The 22,642-nt window shown below is 46.9% G+C and overlaps 1 protein-coding gene across 1 annotated transcript in view; it reads right to left on the bottom strand.

Annotated features, from left to right (window-relative positions):
- The window catches only part of LOC103304566 (adhesion G protein-coupled receptor E2-like), an 89,440-nt gene that overhangs the window by 46,708 nt on the left and 20,090 nt on the right, over window positions 1-22,642 (bottom strand). The window contains exons 2-4 of the mRNA XM_054718331.1: window positions 13,875-13,925; window positions 13,574-13,699; window positions 12,921-13,079 (exon numbers count right to left, since the gene is read on the bottom strand). Coding sequence (XP_054574306.1) covers window positions 12,921-13,079; window positions 13,574-13,699; window positions 13,875-13,925 — 336 coding nt within the window. The remainder of the gene's footprint in view (window positions 1-12,920; window positions 13,080-13,573; window positions 13,700-13,874; window positions 13,926-22,642) is intronic.

Here is a 22,642-nt window from a genome sequence, read left to right as displayed (position 1 = left end):
AGCTTCCTTTCAGATGGCTCAGCCAAGTGGAGAAGATGTGGCTCATTTATGGGATCTGAACTACAAACCTTCACAGATGATGTATTGTTTGCCATAGAGGGACAGAGGAACCGGCTTCCTGCCAGACCTGCAGCGGCACTCATAGCTGCCCTCGGTGTTGTGGCATTGGGCGAATTGGTCGCAGAAGTGTTGCCCCGAGGTACATTCATCCACATCTGAGCACAAACCACAGACAGTGTCAGTCCTTCCCTGCATTCCCTGCAAGCAAAGCTCCTGCCTGTTCTCTCAAATTACACTCTGGAAACCCCACTAAACTGTGCCGAAAAGCTACCTAGCCCAACATATACAAATTTTTGGTGACATTTTCCACCATAAAAGCACATTAAGCTCAGAGCGCCCTTTCTAGGTGCACGAGGCAGCACTGTGTGTGTTTAAGTGTCATCCCAAAGACGTGTTGTCCACTGTAGGGCAGGATGGACTGGGGAGGACCTGCGATGGACTTCTAACCTGTGATGGCTGCCACACTGAGAGATCCCAAGGCACTGAGGTGGCGGGCTATGGTCTGTGGCAAGGCTGTGCCCTGAGTAGCACTCATGCCTTTATTAGAAGAGAATCTGAGCTCAGCCCTGCCCAGCCCAGGTGCCCTCTCCTCACTGCCTGCCCTGGGCACACAGTGTTTCTGAAAGTGCTGCCCCTTCTCTGCCAAAGCTCCTTATGGCAGCTTCCTTTCAGATGGCTCAGCCAAGTAAAGAAGATGTGAAGGGGTAGAACTCCGAACCTTCACAGACGGTGTTGTTTGGGCCATTGGGGGACCCAGGAACCGGCTTCCAGCCAGGGCGGCAGCGGCACTCATAGCTGCCCTCGGTGTTGTGGCATTGGGCGGATTGGTGGCAGGAGTGTTGCCCGGAGGTGCATTCATCCGCATCTGAGGAGAAACCAGAGACAGTGTCAGGCCCTCTCTCCACTCCCTGAACATAACCCCCCCTGCCCCTTCTCTCAAATTATATCGAGGACACCCTCAGTACCCCCTGCTTTATAGCCACCTAGCCAGGCAGTATACATCCTTGTTGTGAGATTTTCCACTGTAAAAGCCCCATGAGCTCAGAGCACCCCTGCAAGGTGGTCAGGGCAGGGCTGTGTGTGTGTGCAAGTGCCATCCCAAAGCTGTGTGCCCCAACTATGGGCAGGATGGACTGTGGGAGGTCCTGTGATGGACTACTATCCTGGGAGGCTGCCACACTGAGAACTTCCGATATGCTAACGCTGTGGGCTGTGGCACTGCTGCACCCAAAGCTGCAGTCCTGTCCTTATTAGAACAGAATCTGATGCTCAGCCCTGCCCAGCCCAGGTGCCCTCTCCTCACTGCCTGCCCTGGGCACACACCATTGCTGAATGTGCTGCCCCTTCTCTGCCAAAGCGCCTTATGGCAGCTTCCTTTAAGATGGCTCAGCCAAGTAAAGAAGATGTGGTTCATTTATGGGATCTGAACTCTGAATCTTCACGGGGTTGTGTGGACCACTGGGGGATGCAGGAATCGGCTTCCAGCCAGGGCTGGCGTGGCACTCATAGCTGCCCACAATATTTTGGCAGTCGGTCATTTCGTCACACGTTTTGGATCTTTTTGTGTGTGTATTTTAAACATATGTTTTTATTTATCTTAGGGAGAGAGGAAGGGAGAGGGATAGAAAAATGGAAACATTGATTTGCAACCACCTGCACACCCCCTACTGGGAATGTTGCTCACAATCCGATCATGAGCCCTGACCAGGAATCGAACCCCTGACCTCTTGGTTCATGGGTCTACATTCAACCACTGAACCACACCAGCCAGGCCTATGGCAGAGTTTTTGCCCCGAGATATAGTCTTTCACACCTGAGGATAAAGCCAGAGTGTCAGGCCCTCCCCACACCCACTTCTCATTGCCTGAGGATCCCACCATTAGTACACATGCCACCTCCTGGTGACCTTCAACTTCACCTTCAAAGCACATTACAGTGGCCTCCCTACAAGATGGACATGACAGGGACCATAGTTTCCAGTTTATAGGTGGCAAATCCAAGAGGGAAACTGAGTCATGAGGGCTGAACTTCCTCCTGAGGGCTGCCCTGGGTCCTCTTCTGGGAACCAGAAGTCACATCTGGCCTAACTCACATGGCAATTGTCATCACTGCCTGCCAGTCCAGGAGATGCTTTCAGGGGGATCAGAAGGGACACCTTCACCACGCCAAGGAAAGATGAGGAAAGGAAAGGAGGGTCTGGGGCTGCTCACAGGGGCTCCACAAAGAAACCCCAGGCCCAAAAGACCCTGCCACTGCCCTGTTCTGTGGCAGGACTTTTCAGGGAGGCGAATCCTTAGGCAGGGCCTTGGCAGGGAACCTGAGAATCTTCTCCTGCCTCCTGGGGCTGCGGGACCTGCGTCGCTCTTTCCTTAGCTCCATCCAGTCCAACCTCATTACGTCCTCCCGGGACCTCTATCTTTGCACAGCTTCGGGTCCTCTGGGTTGAGCTCATATCCTGCCGACACGTTTGCTGCGGCTTTTTCAGATTCTGGGGTTTAGCTCCCATTCGACCGTACTTGCAAGGGGAAGGATGGGTGGTGGATACCTGGAGCCATGGGCAGCCTTCAAGCCTGGGAGTCAGCCACGTTTCCTGCCATTGAAGCATCTGGAAGGCCCCACTGCCTCCTCCCAAGTGAGTGGTGACTTTTCTAATTCACATGGAGGTGTCCTGTGGGTAAGCATGGTGGCCTAGATGTTCTGTTCTCCAGATGTGGCCAGAAGAGGTCCAAGTCCTCTGTCTCACTACCTCTCCCCGCTCCCCACCCCGAGCAGCCCCCAGCTAGGGCAGGGACAGCACCACCACCTGGGTCCCAGCCTGAGGACTTGGGCAAAGGCCAGGCTGGGCCTTCCTGGAACCAAGTGCGGGAGAAGTGCTGCAGGCCCTGAGCAGGCTCGTTTCAGCAGCCTTGGTCCTGGCTCCCCCGGGGGAGCTGTTGGCTGAGATCTCCTTGGATCCTGGTGACTCTGCTGAGACAGCGCTCTCCCATCCACATGACTCCTGAGACTCCAGCCCATGGAGATGGACCGAGAACCACCCCTGAGCCTGACTCCTCGCGGACAAGGCTTTTAGGCCGGGGCCCAGAATGTGAAAATGATGCCAGACAGGCCAGGGCCACCTGGACAGCGGGTGCCAGGCCATGAGGGCAGTGGGGCTGACATCCAGCCATGCAGCCTTGGGGTGGGAAGGTGCCCCTTCTGATCCCCCTGAAGGCATCCCCTGGACTGGCAGGGAGTGATGAGAATCCACATGTGAGCAAGGCCAGTGGTGGGCAAGGGCTGGGTGCCTGGAGCAGGCGCAGGGGCTGATGGGTGAAGAGTGGCAGGCATGTCTGTCATCTGGCTCCTTGATCTCCTACCAGGGACACAGACTTGTGGGCCTGGCCAGAGGGGCTCAGCCTCCATCTTCTCTCCACCACTGGTATGGGCCCCCATGACATCTGGGTTGATCTCCTCGAGAGAGGATTGAACCTGCGGCAATGGTCCCTGATGACACCTGGTTTCAGGCTCTTCTGCCTCAGCAGGGCAGGTCTGTGGACCTTGCTCAGAGCCTCCAGGATTCCCAGCTCAGCCTTCTCCTCCCCTCTCTGTATTCTGCACTAACCCCTTCTCTCTGGGTGAGTCCTGGCTTCTGCCTGACTGCTGCTGGCCTCATCTGCCCCTGTAGCTGCCTGAAGCCCCATCCCAGCTTCCCTGCAAAGCTAGCAAAGCCTGGTGATGTGTGCAGGCCTGCTCCTCCTGGGTCTCTGGTGAGGGGATGGGCCAGGCCAGCTGTTCTCTGAGCACCCACTCTGGGGCATGGTCCCCTGGGATGTCCAACCCGGAGAGGGTGTGTGAGATCAGAAGGACTGTATTCTAGAGGGGAGGAGAAAATGGTGGCCGGATAGGCAGACCTGTGGGGTACCTTGTCCCAGGGCCAGTCTGGAAATACAACTAAATTAGAGAACATTCACCTGGAATTACCAACTGAGGTACAGCTGAGGATGTGACTTATAACAGGAAGAACCTGGAGACAGGTAGGAAGGGGGTGGTTGTGAGAGGAGGGGAGCTGAGAGAGGAGGGAGCACTGTGCTATGGGGAGAACTGTTCCCTCAGAAAAGAGGAGCCAGGAGCACAGGCTGGGCTCCACACACCTGTATGGCACACGTCTCATCCAATCAGCTATGAAAGGTAGCAGGGCTGCTGACAGTAGCAGAGTCCAGGCCCAGCAGACCAGAGCCAGTGGGAGAGAGTGCGGAAGTTTTGTTGCTTTTTATTTTTTTTTCTTAATTGATTAATTTATTACATATATGTCCTTATCCCACCATTGCCCCTCTTCCGCCCACTCATGCCCTTACCGTCCCGGTGTCAGTGTCCATTGGTTAGGCTTATAGGCATGCATACAAGTCTTTTGGTTGATCTCTTCCCTTTACTCCCACCCTTCTCTACCTTCCCTCTGAGGTAGTTTTGTGCTTTTTTTTTTTTTTTTTTTTAAATAAAATCTCTAAACCTAGAGCACAGGAGTTTTCATTTGCAACTACACACCCGAGGCATTGGCACAGGGAGGAAAGCAAGGACTTGAGGTGCCTGAGGAGAGCTGGGGTGGGAAGCAGTGCAGGGAGACTTGAAAAAGCAGTAGCCAGGAGTCCTGTATTGGGTCCTTCGTACACCTCCAAAACGGCCATTTTTCCTGGGAGGAGCTAGCTGCTCCCCACACCCAGAGGGCAGGTAAAGAAAAGAAATAAGCCCTGCCTTAGGTGATACAGCCTGCTGCACCCCAAATTTTGAGCTTTACTGAGGGAACAGGCAGAGGCCAAGTGTAAGGACCCCTCCGTAAGCAGATTGGAGGAGGGGCCATCTGCCCCGCTATTCTAGGAACTACACTGATAAAAACTGCAGGGTCCCAGCTGACCACATTGGTCTCCATTCAAGGATCTCTGTCCAGCCAAGGGCCGAGTAGTATGTTGGGCCACTCAGGGAAGAGTAGCTCTGGGACAGGAAAACACACTCATCATATTCCCTGAAAGCAAAAGAGCACCTACCCCACCTAAAGCCCTGTCAGAACAGACTGTAGAGTGATTAAGATTGACAGCTGACTGACAGGCCAAGGTGGGCAGAGGTGGAAGCTGAGGAATCGGCAGAAGAGTGCTGAACCAGCCCTGGCCCTGCGCAGTTAACCAACCTACTCTAGAGGGCAGATTGTCCCCTCCTGCTTACAGCCAAGGCCTGTGGAGAAAGACACAAGCGATGGACCGGTGGATCATTTGGAGCTTCAAGCAGGTTGTTAAAAGCCAACAGACAGTACCCGACAGTAGTTAGCACCTAAGTACCTAACAGGAACACAGAATTGGCAGACAGAACAGAAGAGTAGGGTCCTAAGCCAATTCCCATGGGGCATTAAAACTCAGCTGAAAAGAAGGACACTTCACTCCTTACCCCACTCCCAACTTTTTCCTTCCTCTCTTCTCTTTTTTACTCTTGTTTTTATTCTCCTTGATCCTTTTTAGTTTTTCTCTTTTCTTTCTTTCCCCCCCTTTTAAAATTTATCTTCTTTATCTCTCTGCTATATTGATTTGTAATTACTCTAGTCTCTGTTGTTTTGTTCACATATCTAATTTTCCTCTTCCCTGCTGCTGTTCAATTTTCCTTTCTCTCTTTTTTTTTCATTACTCAATTTTTTTCTCTCTTCTCTTTCTCTTTTCTTTTTCACCTAATCTCTAGTTTCACATCCTAAATTTAGGTTATCTGCTGTCTTCTCCTTTTCAATTTTTTTTCTTTTCTTCTCATTTTTTTTCTCCCTCCTTTATTCTCAACTGTGTTCCTTCCCTTATTTCTCCAATTCTTTATTCTTATTTTCTTTATTTAAGCTCTGTATTTACAAATTCTTACCCACCCTCATTTCTTGGTGTTTTTTGATTGTACATTTTTTATTTGTTTGTTGTGTTGTGTTTTCTCCTCACATTTTTTCTTTCCTTTTTTTTTTCCTATAATTTTTGCTCTATTTTTTCTTTCCTAATTCTCTTTTCTCTGGTGGTCACTTTTGTTGGGGCTACAGAGGTCTTGTGTACATTCTTGTTCTGTTTCTTCTGTGTCATGTTTTGTTGTATTTCATGCTGTCCAGTCAGAACCTCCACAAAAGTTGGCAGAACGGGGTCAGGGTGAGCCACATAATCAAACACCCTGAAAGGAGACTCCATCCATGAACAGGAAAATAATATTCAAAACTCAACAACAACAGGAAAATCCATATGACTAAAGTAGGGTGTCCTTCCTAGAACACCCAGCCCAGGAGACCTGAAAGACTGCACTACTGGGTCCCACAAAACACCTATTACATAAGACCAAACCAAAAAATCTAGGTGGTATAGCAGTTTGACTTAATACATAGAAACAAATAAAAGAACAGCAAAAATGGGGAGACAGAGAACCAATCCCCAAATGAAAGAAAAGGAGGAATCACCAGAAAAGGAACTAAATGAAATGGAGGCAAATAATTTGTCAGATAAAGAATTCAAAGTAATGGCTATAAGGATGCTCAAACATCTGAATGAGAATTACTAGCAACTCAATGAGAAGTATAAGGAGCTAAATGAGAATTACATCAACTTGAATAAGAATCAAGAGGAAATGAAGAATTATATAGCTGCAATAAAGAAATCCCTGGAAGGTTTCAACAGTAGACTAGAAGAAGCTGTGGACAGAATCAGTGAGTTATAAGACAACGAAGAAAAAATACCCAAGCAGAGCAGCAACTGGAAAAAACACACCCTAAAAAGCAGGAGAGATTAAGCCAGCATTGGGACAACATGAAACAAAACAACATCCACATAATAGGGGTGAGAGAAGGAGAGGAAGCTGAGCATGGGATAGAAAACCTTTTTGAAGAAATAATGACAGAAATGATTTCTTAATTGGGGGGAAAAAATGTCACACAAGTCCATGAAGCACAGAGAGTACCAATCAAGATGAACCCAAAAGGACCTACACCAAGACACATCATAATTAAATTGGCAAATGTAAAAGACAGAGAAAGAATCTTAAAGACTGCAAGAGAGAGACAGAAAGTTACCTACAAGGGATCTCCCATTTGACTATCAATGGATTACTCAAAAGAAACACATCAGACCAGAAAGTAATGGCATGAAGTATAAAAGTGATAAAAATCAAGGTACTGAATCCAAGAATACTCTATCCAGCAAGGCTATCATTCAAAATTGAAGGTGAAGTCAGGAATTTCACAGGCAAAAAAAGGCTAAAGGAGTTTATTGCCACCAAACCAGCAATGGAAGAAATGCTAAAGGGACTGCTGTAGAAAGAAGAAATCGAAAGGGAGGGAGGAACACAGGCATAAAAAATAAAAATGGCAACAAACAAGTACCTATCAATAATAACCTTAAACATAAATGGATTAAATGCTCTAATCAGAAGGCAAAGGGTAGCTGAATGGATAAGAAAACATGAGCCATATATACGCTGTTTACAAGAGACCCACCTCAGAGCAAAGAACTCACGAAGTCTGAAAGTGAAGGGATGGAAAAGTGTTTTTCACGCAAATCGAACTGAAAAGAAAGCTGGGGTAGCAATACTCATATCTGACAAAAGAGACCTCAAAGTGAAGGCCATAACAAGAGATGAGGAAAGCCACTTCATAACACTAAAAGGATTGATACAACAAGAGGATATAACTCTGGTAAACATATATCCAATACAGGAGCATTCAAATATATAAAAACTACTTCTGAAGGATACCAAGGGAGAGATCACAGCAATACAATCATAATAGGAAACTTTAATATTCCACTGACAAAACTTGATAAATCTTCTAGACAAAAAAAACAACAATGAAACAGCAATTCTAAGTTACGCACTCAATCAGATGGAACTAATTGACATCTTCAGAACATTATACCCCAACGCTACAGAATATACATTCTTCCCAAGTGCACAAGGGACATTTTCAAAGACAGACCACATGTTAGGACACAAGCTAAGTCTCTACCAATTCAAGAAGATTGAAATCATATTAAGCATCTTCTCAGACCACAATGACATGAAATTAGAAATCAGCTACCAGAAAAGCACTCAAAAACAATCAAACTTATGCAGGCTAAATATCATGGTATTAAACAATGAATGGGTTACCAAAGAAGAAATAAAAAACATCCTGGAAACAAATTAAACAAATGAAAATAAACACACAAAAATCCAAAATCTATGGGGCACAGTGAAAGCAGTCCCGAGAGGAAAATTCATAGCACTGCAGGCCTATCTCAAAAAAGAAGAAAAGCTTATAATAAGTTATCTAACACTACAACTTAAAGAATTAGAAGAACAATAAGAAAAGTCCAGAGTAAGTAGAAAGTAGGAAATAAATGACATACAGTCCAAAAAAACTAATAAAGAAATAAACATCCTCAATACAAAAGATCAATAAAACCAAGAGCTGGTTCTTTAAAAGAATAAACAAGACTAATGAACCTCTAGCCAGACTCACCAGGATACAAAGAGAGATGACCCAAAATCAGAAATGAAAGAGGTGAAGTAACAACTGACCCTACAGAAATACAAAGGATCATAAAAAACTACTATGAATGACTTTATTCCAACAAATTGGACAACATAGAAGAAATGGACATATTCCATTTCTAGAAAAATACAACTTTCCAAAACTCAATCAGGAAGAATCAGAAAACCTGAATAGATGGATAACTACAGATGAAATTGAAGCAGAAATAAAAACAAAACAAAATAAAACAAAAACAAAACAAAAAACTTCCAGCAGACAAAAGCACTGGCCTGGATAGTTTCATAGGGGAGTTTTACCAAATATTCAAAACAGAAATAACTCTTATTCTCCTCAAATTATTCCAAAAAATCCAAAAGGTAGGAATACTTCCAAGTTCTTTCCATGAGGCTAGCATTATCATAATTCCAAAACCAGATAAAAACACTACAAAGAAAGAGAATTACAGGCCAATATCACTGATGAACATAGAGGCTAAAATCCTCAACAAAATATTTGCAAATCAGATCCAGCAATATGTTAAAAAGATCATACACCATGACCCAGTGGAATTTATTGCAGTGATGCAATGCTTGTACAATAGTCACAAATATATAAATGTGATACAGCACATAAACAGATTGCAAGACAAAAATCACATGATCATATCAATTGATGCAGAAAAAGCATTTGGCAAAATACAACACCCTTTTTGACAAAAACTTTCAGCAATGTGGGAACAGAGGTATCATACCTCAAGATAACAAAAGCCATGTATGACAAACTTACAGCCAACATCATATTCAATGGGCAAAACTAAACGCATTTCCCCTAAGAATAGGAGCAAAACAGGGATGACTGTTTTCACCACTATTGATCAACATAATCCTGGAAGTCCTAGCCATAGTGATCAGACAAGAAATAAAAGGCATCCAAATTGGAAAGGAGGTAGTAAAAATGATTATTCACAGATGGCATGATACTGTACATAGAAAACCCTAAAGTCTCCACCAAATAAACTCTTAGATTTAGTAAATGAATTCTGAAAAGTAGCAGGATACAAAATCAACACCCAAAAATCCATGGCATTTTTATACACCAATAATGAACTCTCATAAAGAGAAAGTAAAAAAAACAAAAAAAAAAACAAAAAAAAAACAACAACTCATTTACCACTGCTACAAAAGCATTAAGATACTTAGAAATAAACTTAACCAAGGAGGTAAAAGACCTTTACTCGGAAAAGTACAGGATGTTGAAAAAGAGATAAAGATATAAACAAGTGGAGGAATATACCATGTTCATGGATTGGTAGAATAAACATCATTAAAATGTCCATACTACCCAAAGCAATCTATAGATTCATGCAATGCCTATTAAAATACCAACAGCAGATTTCACAGATCTAGGACAAACACTCCAAAAATTTATATGAAACCAAAAAAGACCCCAAATAGCTGCAGCAATCTTGAGAAAGAAGAACAATGTAGGGAGTGGTTATAGGATTAAGCCTCGGACTGACCTGCTGGCAAAGCCGCAAACAAGTCCCAGTTTAGAGGGCACAGCCCTCTTAGCATAATTGAGCTTTATCTTGTGACTTCTCCCTAGATCTTTCCTGGGTAGCTAATGGGCTGTGGGAGGTGCAGCAAGTGCTGCCAAAACAAGTGAAACTCACAAGAGCATTGTAACTATGGTGACCACTACCTTGTTTACCTCTGACTATAAAATAAAGTATCAGCTCGCAGTCTGGATCTGTTCTGTGGCCTCAGCCAGGCACAGAAGATCCACCTAGACCCAGCTTATTCTCTTTGTCTGTCTTTTCTTCATCCTTCACCGGCCCTCCCTCAGGCTCACCGATCCCTTGGCTGTGCTGGTGTGGCACAAAACAATATTGGAGGAATCACAATACCAGATATCAGGTTACACTACAAAGCCACCGTACTCAAAACAGCCTGGTCCTGGCACAAGAACAGGCATATAGATCAATGGAACAGAACAGAGGCCCCAGAAATCAACCCAAACCATTATGCTCAATTAATATTTGACAGAGGAGGCAAGAGCATACAATGGAGCAAAGACTGTCTCTTTAATAAATGGTGTTGGGAAAATTGGACAGGTACATGCAAAAAAATGAAACTAGACCACCAACTTACACCATACACAACAATAAACTCAAAATGCATAAAATACTTAAGTGCAAGATGTGAAACCATAAAAGTCCTAGAAGAAACTATAAGCACCAAAATCCCAAACATCTCTTGTAGCAATAAGTTTGCCAATACATCTCCTAGGACAGTGGTCGGCAAACTCATTAGTCAACAGAGCCAAATATCAACAGTACAACAATTGAAATTTTTTTTGAGAGCTGAAAACCGACTTCTGCGCATGGGCCACGAAGTTTCAATCGCACTGTATGTGCATACTCGCACGTGGTATTTTGTGGAAGAGCCACACTCAAGGGGCCAAAGAGCCGCATGTGGCTCACGAGCTGCAGTTTGCCGACCACTGTCCTAGGACAATGGAAACTAAGGAAAAAATAAATAAATTGGACTATATCAAAATACAAAGCTTCTGCAGAGCAAAAGAAACCATCACCAAAATAACAAGGGAGCCCACTGCATGGGAGAACACATTTGCCAATGATACATCTGATAAGGGGTTAATGTCCAAAATATATAGAGAACCTATACAACTTAACAAAAGGAAGATAAACAACCCAATTAAATTAAATTGGGCAAGGGACCTAAATGGACATGTCTCCAAAGTGGACATACAGAAAGCCAAAGACGTATGAAAAAATGCTTGAAGTCACTAATCATCTGAGAGATGCTAATCAAAACAACAATGAGATATCACCTCACATCTGGCAGAATGGCTATCATCAACAAATTAACAAATGCCAAGTGTTGGGTAGGATGAGGAAAAAAGGAAACCCTGGTATACTGCTGGTGGAAATGTAGAATGGTGCAGCCATTATGGAAAACAATATGGAGTGTCCTCAAAAAATTAAAAATGGAACTTCCATTTGATCCAGTGATCCCACTTCTAGTTAAAATATCCTAAGAAAATGGAAACACTCATCAGAAAGAATATATCCACCTCTATGTTCATAGCAGTGCAGTCCTCAATAATAAAAGGCTAATATGCAAAGTGTCCCCTAGGGCGGGAGTTTGACCCACTGGGAGCTTGACCACTTGCTATGACATGTGCTGACCACCAGGGGGCAGCGCAGAGTGAAGGAAGGCTCTGGCTGGCAGCCAGCAGCTTCTAGGGACCCTACCCATGCATGACTTTCATGCACTGGGCCTCTAGTTTACAATAATTAATATTTGAAAACAGTCTAAGTGCCCATCAGCAGATGAGTGGATAAAAAAACTTTTACGTTTACACCAAGCTTGTCAAACTCACAGCCCACAGGCCACATGCTTTATTTGTCCCCTGTTAGCCTTTCAGTTTGACATGCTTGATTTACACAATGGGATACTACATAGCTGTATGAAAGAACTTTTACCATTTGCAACAGCTTGTATTGACTTGGAGAGTAGTATGCTAAGTTAAATAAGCCAGTCAGGGAAAGAAAAGTAAAAAAGCTGATGAACAAAAATAGACCCAGAAACACAGAAGCATGGAACGGACTGTTGAACCTCAGAAGGAAGGCTGGGGAGAGGTGGGTGGGAAGGGATCAACCAATGAACTTATGCATAACCCGTGAACACAGACCATGAGGTGGTGAGGACCTGGGGCGGGAGGGGGAGGGGAAAGGGGCGCACTGGTAGAGGTCAATGGCGGAAAAAGAGGACCTGTTTTTTCAATAATAAAGTAAACAGAAAGAATGAGTGTAGTCTAAAAACCCAACAGCCTCCACCGTGTTGTGCTCTATGATCTCATATACTTTCCCAGTATTTTTTGTGAGGTGAGCACCATGGTCATTCCCTTTTACAGATGGGTAAAATGAGGCACGGAGCGGTAAATTACGTGTCCAAGGTCATACCGTTAAAAAAAGGCATAGCTACTTTTGTTTTTAACTGGAAAAGCTAGGCGCTCTTTTAAACGCACACACACACACACACACACACACACACACACACACGCAAAATCACAGTAATATTATCACATCTCACAAATTACCAGTGATTTCTGAATAAGTATCCTGGCCAGTGTTGCATACACAGCTGTCAAAGTGCAAAACCAGGACTTAAGTCTTGGCTCAAAGGCCACCCCGTCTCTCTGTGCTAGTGGGACAGGCACAGGCACACTTGTCCCCACTCAGACCTGGGGCTGCACCTATAACCAGGGCCCAGCACCCTGTATGCTGCAGGAATGACTCTGGTGATTCTAAACCTCATGGATGGGGAGATGGAAGATACGGGGTCATTCTTACCTTGACACGTGTTCTCACTTGCATTACTGAACTTTGTTGCCCCAGAACCAGGACTATATCCTGGGCTGCATGTGCAGTAGTAGCTCCCTTCCATGTTATGGCAGTCTGCGCTTCTTCCACAGGCACTCACTGCTCCGGGTTGTTCACATTCGTCAATGTCTACAACAAAACAGGATAAAGGGTCACCTCCCAAAGCCATGAGTGCCCTCAGGTCAGAGAGCCTGGTCCCATACCCAGCATGGAGCCTGATGCTCAATCAGTGTCTTTTGGGAAATAATTAGACTCAGGCAACATTGCTGTGGCTGGAGCAAGCCATTCCTGAAACCCACTAAGTCTGCTCTGCTCTGCTCAGCTTTCTGTCTGTCACCTGGATTTGGATCCAGGAGCAAGTGCTGAAGTGGTGGGTGGGTGGAAGCTCTGCATCCCCCTCCTCAGTCCTAGAAAGGTAAACTGAGGCACAGATTCCAGACTCCTAGAGACCCAGCTCCCCCCTCTCTCTCTCCAAAGCCATGTTTATTCACTTCTCATTTTTCACCTTCATATCTTTTTCTTTCTCTTTTCTCTGTTCTTGATGATGGTCTGAGGATAGAGGTTGAGGCCACCAACCACCATTCTGTCTCCATGTAGCCCTCCACCACCCCAAGCCTCTGTACCTTCACAAGTCTCCCAGGGATTGATGACGGTCTCCCCAGATGGAGACTTGAATCCAGGATCACAGCGACAGGAAATGGCAAAGCCACATGAGGAGTTTGGTGGGCACAAAAGCACACAGGAAGAGGCTGTGGGACAGAGTTCATAGTCAGAGGATGAGGGCTGAGCCAAAGGCTGGAGCGGGGTGTTGGGAGGGGCAACCCTGAGCTTCCCCTACAACAGGTCTTTCTCCTGCCTGGGCTGAGAGGTGCAGGTGGGGGATGGGACTCTGGCTGTGGACTGAGTTACTCCCAGCAGACTCACCCCTGGTGCTCTGGGGTCCATCTTCCAACAAAATCAGCAAGACGCACAGCGCTGGAACAGAGAGATGGGGGTCAGGGGGGCACAGAACAGGGAAGGGAGGCCTGAGGGTGACACATCTGAGGGAAGGGGCTGCTCACCCCACCCAGGCTGGGCTCTGTCCATTACTCAAGGAGAGAGTGGGCAGGTGGCACCTCCCTGGCCTCCAATGCCCATGGCTAGAGGGTCTGCACCCATTGCCTGAGGGGGGCTTTCAGGAACTGAAGGATGGGGAGGGGCCCGAGCCTGGCAGGGTTCTTGGCTTCTGATGACCGTGGGCAGCAGTTCAGGAAACATACTGGAGCCAAGTGGCCTTGGTTCTACTCCCAGACCTTGGTCAGGTGCCTCAGTGCCTCAGTTTCCCCTTCTGTAGAATGGGGATAAAGAGGGGGCCCTTTTCCTAGAGTGTGAGAGTTAAGCACACAGTACTGCCTGGTGTGTCAGAGTGCTTACTGCCGTCATTTCTTTATGTAACAATGAAGGGGTTGGACCAGGTGTCCTCTCAGATCACTCCAATCTAAGGTGCTCCGGCCCACACCCTTCTTCAGGGACTCAGGTGCAAGCACACTGCACCCACATCTGTCAGCCACAACGACCAGCTTGGGACCCCGTGGTGACATTTCACTCCCTGGCTCCCTGCACACAGGAAGATACTGGGGGCTCGTGTTAGGGGTGGTGATGCACGGGCCCCACAATCCTGCTCCTCAGGGGCACCCCATTTCAGGGTGTGCCCTGGGGCTTCTCCTTAAGTCAACAGGGGGTCAAGAAATAAAGACCCATTCATCAGAGAGACAGATAAGGAGGCAGAGGTGGAGAGAAAATAAATAGGAGAGAGAGAGAGAGAGAGAGAGAGAGAGAGAGAGAGAGAGAGAGAGAGAGAGAGAGAGAGAAAAGACAGAAATGGCTAGAGAAACAGAGAGGCAGAGGTAAGAAGATAGTGATCTGGAGAGATGGACAGAGAAATAGGGAACTCCTAGAAAGGAAGAGATAGAGATTAGATGGAGAGACCTGGAGAGATAGAGAGATTGAGAGCCAGATAGAGAAACAGGAGGAGAAGGGAGGGAGGGTGGGAGAAAGGGAGGGAGGATGCCTGGGCTTCAGGTGGGGTGTGGGGAGGGCTTGAGGGATCCATCCAGTCTCTGCTGATCTAGAGATGCTGAGGAGGCAGCCCAGACCCAGATAATCCAGGGCAGCGGGTGGAGGGATAGGGTTTAGGGCGGGAGTGAGTCACTTCCTGGGCTAAATGAAGGGATAACTCATGGCTCCCAGTCCCCCATGGAGGGGCTCCCAGGGGAATTTTGGGGTCTGTCATTGTGAGCACAACTTGAGGAGCTGTGGAGGGTGCAGACTAGAGGGTCCCCTGAGCACTCAGTCCCAATGTCCAATCTTGATAACCCTCAGGCCAGCAGAGGGCAAAGACCCCCACACCCTCTCCGTGGCCCTGCAGATGCGGTAAACTGAGGCTGGACTTCCTGTCTTCCTCCTCTCTGGCCACAGGGTTTGGTTAGTTCTCCCTTTGGTGGAAATCCACTTCCTCTTTGTAGGACAGACCACAAAATGACCTTCCCTGGCAGGGTGGGCCCTGGGCCAAATCGTCCCCAGCTCCAAAAGCCTTAGTAGCAACGTTTATGTTCACAATTACCCTAGAAGACAGAGGCTCTGTTTATGTCCACTCTGCAGATGGACACACTGAGGCTCAGAGCCCAGGAAAGGCTTATGGAGAATCTGGTGAAGAGGGGGCTGGGGAAGATGGAAGTGAGGGGTCAAGTTCCCCAGACCCTGCAGGGAGGGGGTTCTTTGTGCTGAGCTGGGCTTTCCTGCCCCACCACAGAGGCTGCTGGGCCAGACCCCCACCTGTGGCCCAGGAAGTCCCCCAAACAGGAGTCTGGAGAGGGTGGCTGGTCCCCTGCTCCCAGTCCCATCTGGGTTGCATTCCCCTGGCTGAGCCCTGGGCAGTCAGATTCCTGCCTGGGGCCCCTGTGGCAGGGGTGGGGCAGTCATTCTCTCCTGGCTCCTCCTGCTAAGGACCCCCCTCCCAGCCCATCCCCCAGAGCCACCAGTGAAATAATGATAATAGTAACATTAACAACAACAACAACAATGTTTACTTAATTCTTACTGTGAACCAGGACTCACTCAACCCTTAACACAGCCTGTAAAGTGGAGACCAGTCTTGCTCTGCCCCATTTCACAGACCTGGAAAGTGAGGATCAGGGGCTCTGTGACTTGGCCCCCTGACACATCGCCCCCTTCAGGTGAGCTCCACAGGGACTGGGCAAATTTACTAAAAATCATCTAATTGTAATCATGCAACAGGCCAATTACATGCTGTGTAAATTACACCTCACCTTCATAAAAAATACAGCTCACGCCTGGCACCCTGGGCCCGCACAGGGAGCCCCCTCCCTGAGGCCCGGGGAAGTTCTGAGTGGCACCCCAAATGTCATTTCTTAACTCTCTTTGTTGCCTGGTTGCCCAGGCAACGAGCTGCCCTGATAACCTGATAACCCTTAGAGCCACCCTGGGTGGGGCGGGAAGGGAGGCCAGGGGGAAGTCACAGCAGAGCTCAGGTTCAACCCACAGCAGCAAAGCCCTTCAATGCACAGCTGAGTCCCAGCTGGGTCTGGGGGAGCATAAGAGGGGGGTCTCTGGGCTTCCCCTGCCACACAATGGGAGATGTGTGTGGGTCACCCCATTGTGGAAGGGCCCCCCCTTAGCTCCCTAGCCCCCTCTCTGCCTTCTGTTAAGAGTGACTTCCTGAGGGGGTCACAGCACTCACTCGCCCCCTCTCTTCCACCGGCTCCAGTTTCCCCTCTTAGGGAGCAGCTTCCCAAGTGGAAGGAGCTTGGAGATCCCTCTGGGGGTGGGGAACAGACCCTTAGAGCACCCGGGGGATTCCTGCCCAGGCATGGGGGTACCCGGGCACTGCCAGCTGCTCTCCCATGTGCCGTGGCTCCCTGGCTCCCACCTAACCATGTGGCTTTCTCCATGTCAGGCCCCAGAGCTGCCAGCAGTGCCTCCTATTTCTCCTCATTGTGGGGTGGGCAGACAAGGAAGCATAGGAACAATAAGGGTGCTGCAGGGGTTCCCTTGCTCCTCCCGTAGGGGCACCCAAATTCTCACCATGTAGGATGCGAAAGGCACTAAGGCGAGGACCTCCCATGGTCTGGGCAGGGTGGTTCCGTGTCCCCAGGCTGGGCAGCTGTGCATACAGCTGTGGCCTCCTGGCCCTTATATGTATTGTGTGTGTGTGTGTGTGTGTGTGTGTGTGTGTGTGTGTCTGTGTGTGTCAGAGGTTATATCTCATGACGTGCAGGCTGCCCCATAGGGAAATTACAACTCAACTGTAATTAACTGACTGGCTCGTCCGGGGGAGCGCCCATAAGGCCTGTAAGCCAGTGCCCCGAGCCCTTCTGGCTGTTTTAGACATCCCGGAGAGAAACTGAAGCATGGAAGAGGGTTAAATTGCAACATGAGGGAGAGAGCTTCATGGAGCTCAATCCATAATCAATACACTTTGCAACCCACTACATAACACCCCTAGAAAATTTGCTCAGACTCTGCAGATATTCAATAATAATAATAAATTTTAAAAGATGGGAAATTGCACCTCTGAGGTTGCTAAACCCCAAGAATCCCAGCCCCCTGTTAACACTGCAGAAGGTTACATGTACAATTCATATGGAATTTCAACTTGCAAGTATCTACAAAAAATGGGAAAATTTAACTAAAAATGATATCAGTGTTAACGTAAAAAAAAAAACCATTGCCGAAACCGGTTTGGCTCAGTGGATAGAGCGTCGGCCTTCGGACTGAAAGGTCCCAGGTTCGATTCCGGTCAAGGGCATGTACCTTGGTTGCGGGCACATCCCCAGTAGGGGGTGTGCAAGAGGCAGCTGATTGATATTTCTCTCTCATGGATGTTTCTAACTCTCTATCCCTCTCTCTTCCTCTCTGTAAAAAATCAATAAAATATATTTAAAAAAAAAAAAAAAACCATTGAAACCTGTAAAGAATTTTTGTGAGTTTATTTGAGCAAACTGTCGACATATGCCGGGAAGCAGAACCTCGACGAATTGAGATAATGCTCCGGAGAATGGCAGGTTACATCTGTATTTATACATTGCAATCAAAGGAGGGACATAGGTGGGTTAAATGAAATTCATTGGTGATAGATTAAGGAGGTGGGGTAAAGCAAAGCTGGGAAAAATCCCTGGGATTGGATAAAAAGTGAAATGATGGACACATTAGGTGGGTGCAGGAACAATTCACATGATAATGAAGGAATTTGTGGTATCTGTCCTGGCGCCCACCACCTTTGGTTGTGCCCCAGGGGCTCCAGAAAAAGGGAAGTTACAAGTTACCCAGACATTTCCAGGGTATGTTATCATAGATGCAAAAAGACAGATAGACTCAGTTAAGGTAAAGGTTGACCTTGTCAGTGAAGATACCGGCCTAGGATGTAACTACCCACCATAACTGCTTTTAGTTAAAGTTAAATTTCAGACCATCCTTTGTGGTTACTTTAGGTCTCTGAGTTTGCAAGATCACCATGCAGGCCTCCTCTGAGCTTGTCAGGTCAGCATGTGACCCCTTTCGTCTACATCAGCTTGAAATGGCCAAAGTGGGGAACTTTTGACACCTCCAAATTGATTTTTCTGCAAGCTCAATTAGAAAAAGCTGGCTCTAAAATTAAATTAAATGCATGGGAAGCTTATCGTAATGTTAACGAAAAAACCATTGAAACCTGTAAAGAATTTTAGTGAGTTTATTTGAGCCAAAATGTCGACATATGCCGGGAAGCAGAACCTCAATGAATTGAGATAATGCTCCGAGGAAATGGTGGGTTACATCTGTATTTATACATTGCCATCAAAGGAGGGACATAGGTCGGCTACATGAAATTCATTGGTGACGGATTAAGGAGGTGGGTTAAAGTCAAACGGTGGGAAACCCCTGGGATTGGATAAAAAGCAAAATGATGGACACATACTTAGGTGGGTACAGGAACAATTAACATGATAATGAAGGAATTTGAAGTATCTGTCCTGGCGCCCACCACATTTGGTTGTGCCTCAGGGGCTCCAGCAAAAGAAGGAAGTTACAAGTTACCCAGACATCTCACAGATATGTTATCTTAGAGGCAAAAAGGCAAATGGGCTCAGTAAGGAAGATCTAAGTTGACCTTTGTCAGGGAAGATATCGGACTAGGACATGACTACCCACTATAACCTGTTTGTAGTTAAATATTTAATTTTCAAACCATCCTTTGTGGTTATTTCAGGTCTCTGAGTTTGCAAGACTGCCACGCAGGCCTCCCCTGAGCTTGTCAGGTTAGCATGTGGCTCCTTCCGTTCACATTGATTAGAAATTAGAGGCTTGAGAGTGGGAGGGAGGAACCAAGATGGCGGCATAGTTAAACAACTAATCTGCTGCCTCACACAACAATTTCAAAAATACAACTAAAAGACAAAAACGTCTACACCCAGAACCACGGGAAAGCTGGCTGAGTGGAAGATTTACAACTAAGAAGAGAAAGAAGCACAATCGCTGAAAAGCTGAGGTACGGAGGCACGTGAATCGGGCCGGCGGCGGGCGGCTGGGCGCGCGGCTTTTCTTCAACCCGCAGGGAGACAAGCTCCCGATCACTCTGAAATCCAGTTTCTGGGGACACTTGGGGGACCCAGGCACCTACGGGGAGAAGCTGGACTCTCGGCCATCGGGTCGGAAAGTGAGAGTGACTTTTTTGCAGTGGTGCGCCCAGCAATCATTGTTTACTGCGCTGGAGTGCGGGGCGCAGGGACTTGGAAACGTGGAAAGGCAGAAACGGCTGACAGTAGCCATTGCCGTTGGCCACGCCCCAGCCTAGTGACGCCCTGAGACCCCGCCCCGCCCTGAGGCCCCGCCCTGAGGCCCCGCCCCGCACATTCTACAAACCTGCCCCAGCTCCACACAGCGGCTTTTGCATATAAATGGCCTGTTCTGGAGCAGCTTAACCAACTGCAGCTCCAGTCAGACTGCTCCAAAACCGCCCAAGCAAAGGAGGAGAAAACTAGCCCTTGCTGTAGCTCCTGCTAGGGGACACACAGTACACAAGGGTACACCAAGAGTGTCCACCTCAAGTAACTGGGAGGCTGACCCGTTGAACCAATAGGACACCTAGTACACAAAACTACCCTACCAACTTAGGGAAGTAGAGAATATGAGAAGGCAAGGAAACAGATCACAAACCAAAGAAATGGAGGAGAACAAGCGACTGGACATAGAGTTCAAAACCACAGTTATAAGGTTTTTCAAGAATTTCATGGAAAAGGCCGATAAATTCCATGAGGACCAACTAGAAATTAAACATACACTGACTGAGATAAAAAATATTATACAGAGACCCAAAAGCAGACTAGAGGATCGCAAGAATCAACTCAAAGATTTGGAATACAAAGAGGCCAAGGACACTCCTCCAGAGAAGCATGAAGAGAAGAGAATTCAGAAAGTTGAAGATAGTGTAAGAAGCCTCTGGGACAACTTCAAACGTACCAACATCAGAATTATGGGGGTACCAGAAGAAGAGAGAGAGCAAGATGCTGAAAACCTATTTGAAGAAATAATGAACGAAAACTTCCCCCACCTGATGAAAGAAATAGACTTACAAGTCCAGGAAGCGCACAGAACCCCAAACAAAAGGAATCCAAAGAGGACCACACCAAGACACATCATAATTAAAATGCCAAGAGCAAAAGACAAAGAGAGAATCTTACAAGCAGCAAGAGAAAAACAGTTCGTTACCTACAAGGGAGCTCCCATACGATTATCAGCTAATTTCTCAACAGAAACCATGCAGGCCAGACGGGAGTGGCAAGAAATATTCAAAGTGATGAATAGCAGGAACCTACAACCAAGACTACTCTACCCAGCAAAGTTATCATTCAGAATTGAAGGGCAGATAAAGAGCTTCACAGATAAGAAAAAGCTAAAGGAGTTCATCACCACCAAACCAGCATTATATGAAATACTGAAAGGTATTATTTAAAAAGAGGAAAAAAAAGAAGAAAGATAAAAATTATGAACAACAAATACATATCTATCAACAAGTGAATCTAAAAGTCAAGTGAATTAAAAATCTGAGGAACAGAATAAACTGGTGAACTTAATAGAATCAGGCATAGAATGGGAGTGGATTGATAATTCTCAGGGGGAAAGGGGTGTGGGGAGTATGGGAAGAGACTGGACAAAAATCATACACCTATGGATAAGGACAGCGGGGGGGGGAGGTAAGGGAAAAGGGGGGGGTAGGAACTGGGTGGTGGGGAGATATTTGGGGAAAAAGGAGAAACAATTGTAATCTGAACAATAAAGATTCATTAAAAAATAAAAATAAAAAAATAAAGGAATGGGAGAGATTTAAGCCTGGAAAAAAAAAAAAAAAAGAAATTAGAGGCTTCTAGAAGAGGATCAGAAAAAATATCTTCCCTACAGGAAGTTAATAAGAAAATTGTAGAGACTGTCTCTGAACTAAAGAAGGTTTCTGAAGCAAGTAAGGGCCAAGACCCCATTCCTCCCCCTTCTATTGCTCCTCCGCTATACCCTTTGCTCTCTTAGCTGCCTTGTGCAGACTTGCCCTCCACCTCTCTTCTTCCTTCTGTATCTCCTCTACTACCATTCCCTGCTGACCTAGAGGGAAATGAGAATACAAATTCAGACAAAGATAATTCAAGAATTCTAGCAGCTTCTTTCCCGGAAAAGCCTGTCTCAGGTAGAGGGGATCCTGCGATTGTATACGTTCCTTGGACTAGAACAGAATTAAGAAACCCAACTAAAGATTTTGCTGACCCTCACTAGAATGCTGATAGGTTTGCAAAGGAATTTGATCTAACTGTTAGAACATATGATCCTGGCTATTCTGACCTGTTCCAATTAATACACCTACTGGTTTCTGAGAGCAAGGCAACAGAATGGCTGAATAAGGTTCACTGCATACTCCTGTAGATGATTTTTTATTTTTATTTTATTTTTTTTTAAATTTCTTTATTGATTAAGGTGTCACATATTTGTCCTCATCCCCCCATTCCCATCCCACCCCTCTCCCCACGCATGCCCCAATCCCCCGTTGAACTTAACCGTTGGATAGGCTTATATGCCTGCATACAGGTCCTTTGGTTGAACTCTCCCCCCCCCCCCACCCTCCCCCTACCCTCCCCTATCCTCCCTCTGAGGCCCGATAGTCCGATCGATGCCTCCTTGCTTCTGGTTCTGTTCTTGTTCCTCAGTCTATGTTGTTCATCATTTCCCCTAGATGAGCGAGATCATATGTCACTAGATATATACTAATAAGAACTGAATGTGAGACGAGCAATAATAGTTATGCTGACAGGCAAATGAATCAATCTGTAGCGAGCTTCCCCCTGGACCAACAGTTCTTTTGAGACCCAATTTCAATGTCCAGTAGTTCCTTATGTGTACATGTCAGCACTGACCCCTCAGCTCTGGATGGTGGACAAATGGTGGTAATGGAGGTCCGACTCCCTCTGGTTTGGTCTCGGCCGAACCCAGGGGCACGGCGTCAAACGGACTAAGGGGCACGTGGCCTCACCCATACCGAAGGGGCGCGTGGTCTCACCCGGGCCTGGGACCCAGCCTCACCCGGATGGATCCAGGGGCGCACGGCCTCACCCGGACCCAGGATCTGGCTTCACCCGTACCCAGGGACGCTTGGCCTCTCCCAGACCCAGGGGCAC

The sequence above is a fragment of the Eptesicus fuscus genome, chromosome 6 (assembly GCF_027574615.1).
Source record: "Eptesicus fuscus isolate TK198812 chromosome 6, DD_ASM_mEF_20220401, whole genome shotgun sequence".
NCBI classification, from domain to species: Eukaryota; Metazoa; Chordata; class Mammalia; order Chiroptera; family Vespertilionidae; genus Eptesicus; species Eptesicus fuscus.
This window is presented reverse-complemented; position numbering and strand designations above follow the sequence as displayed.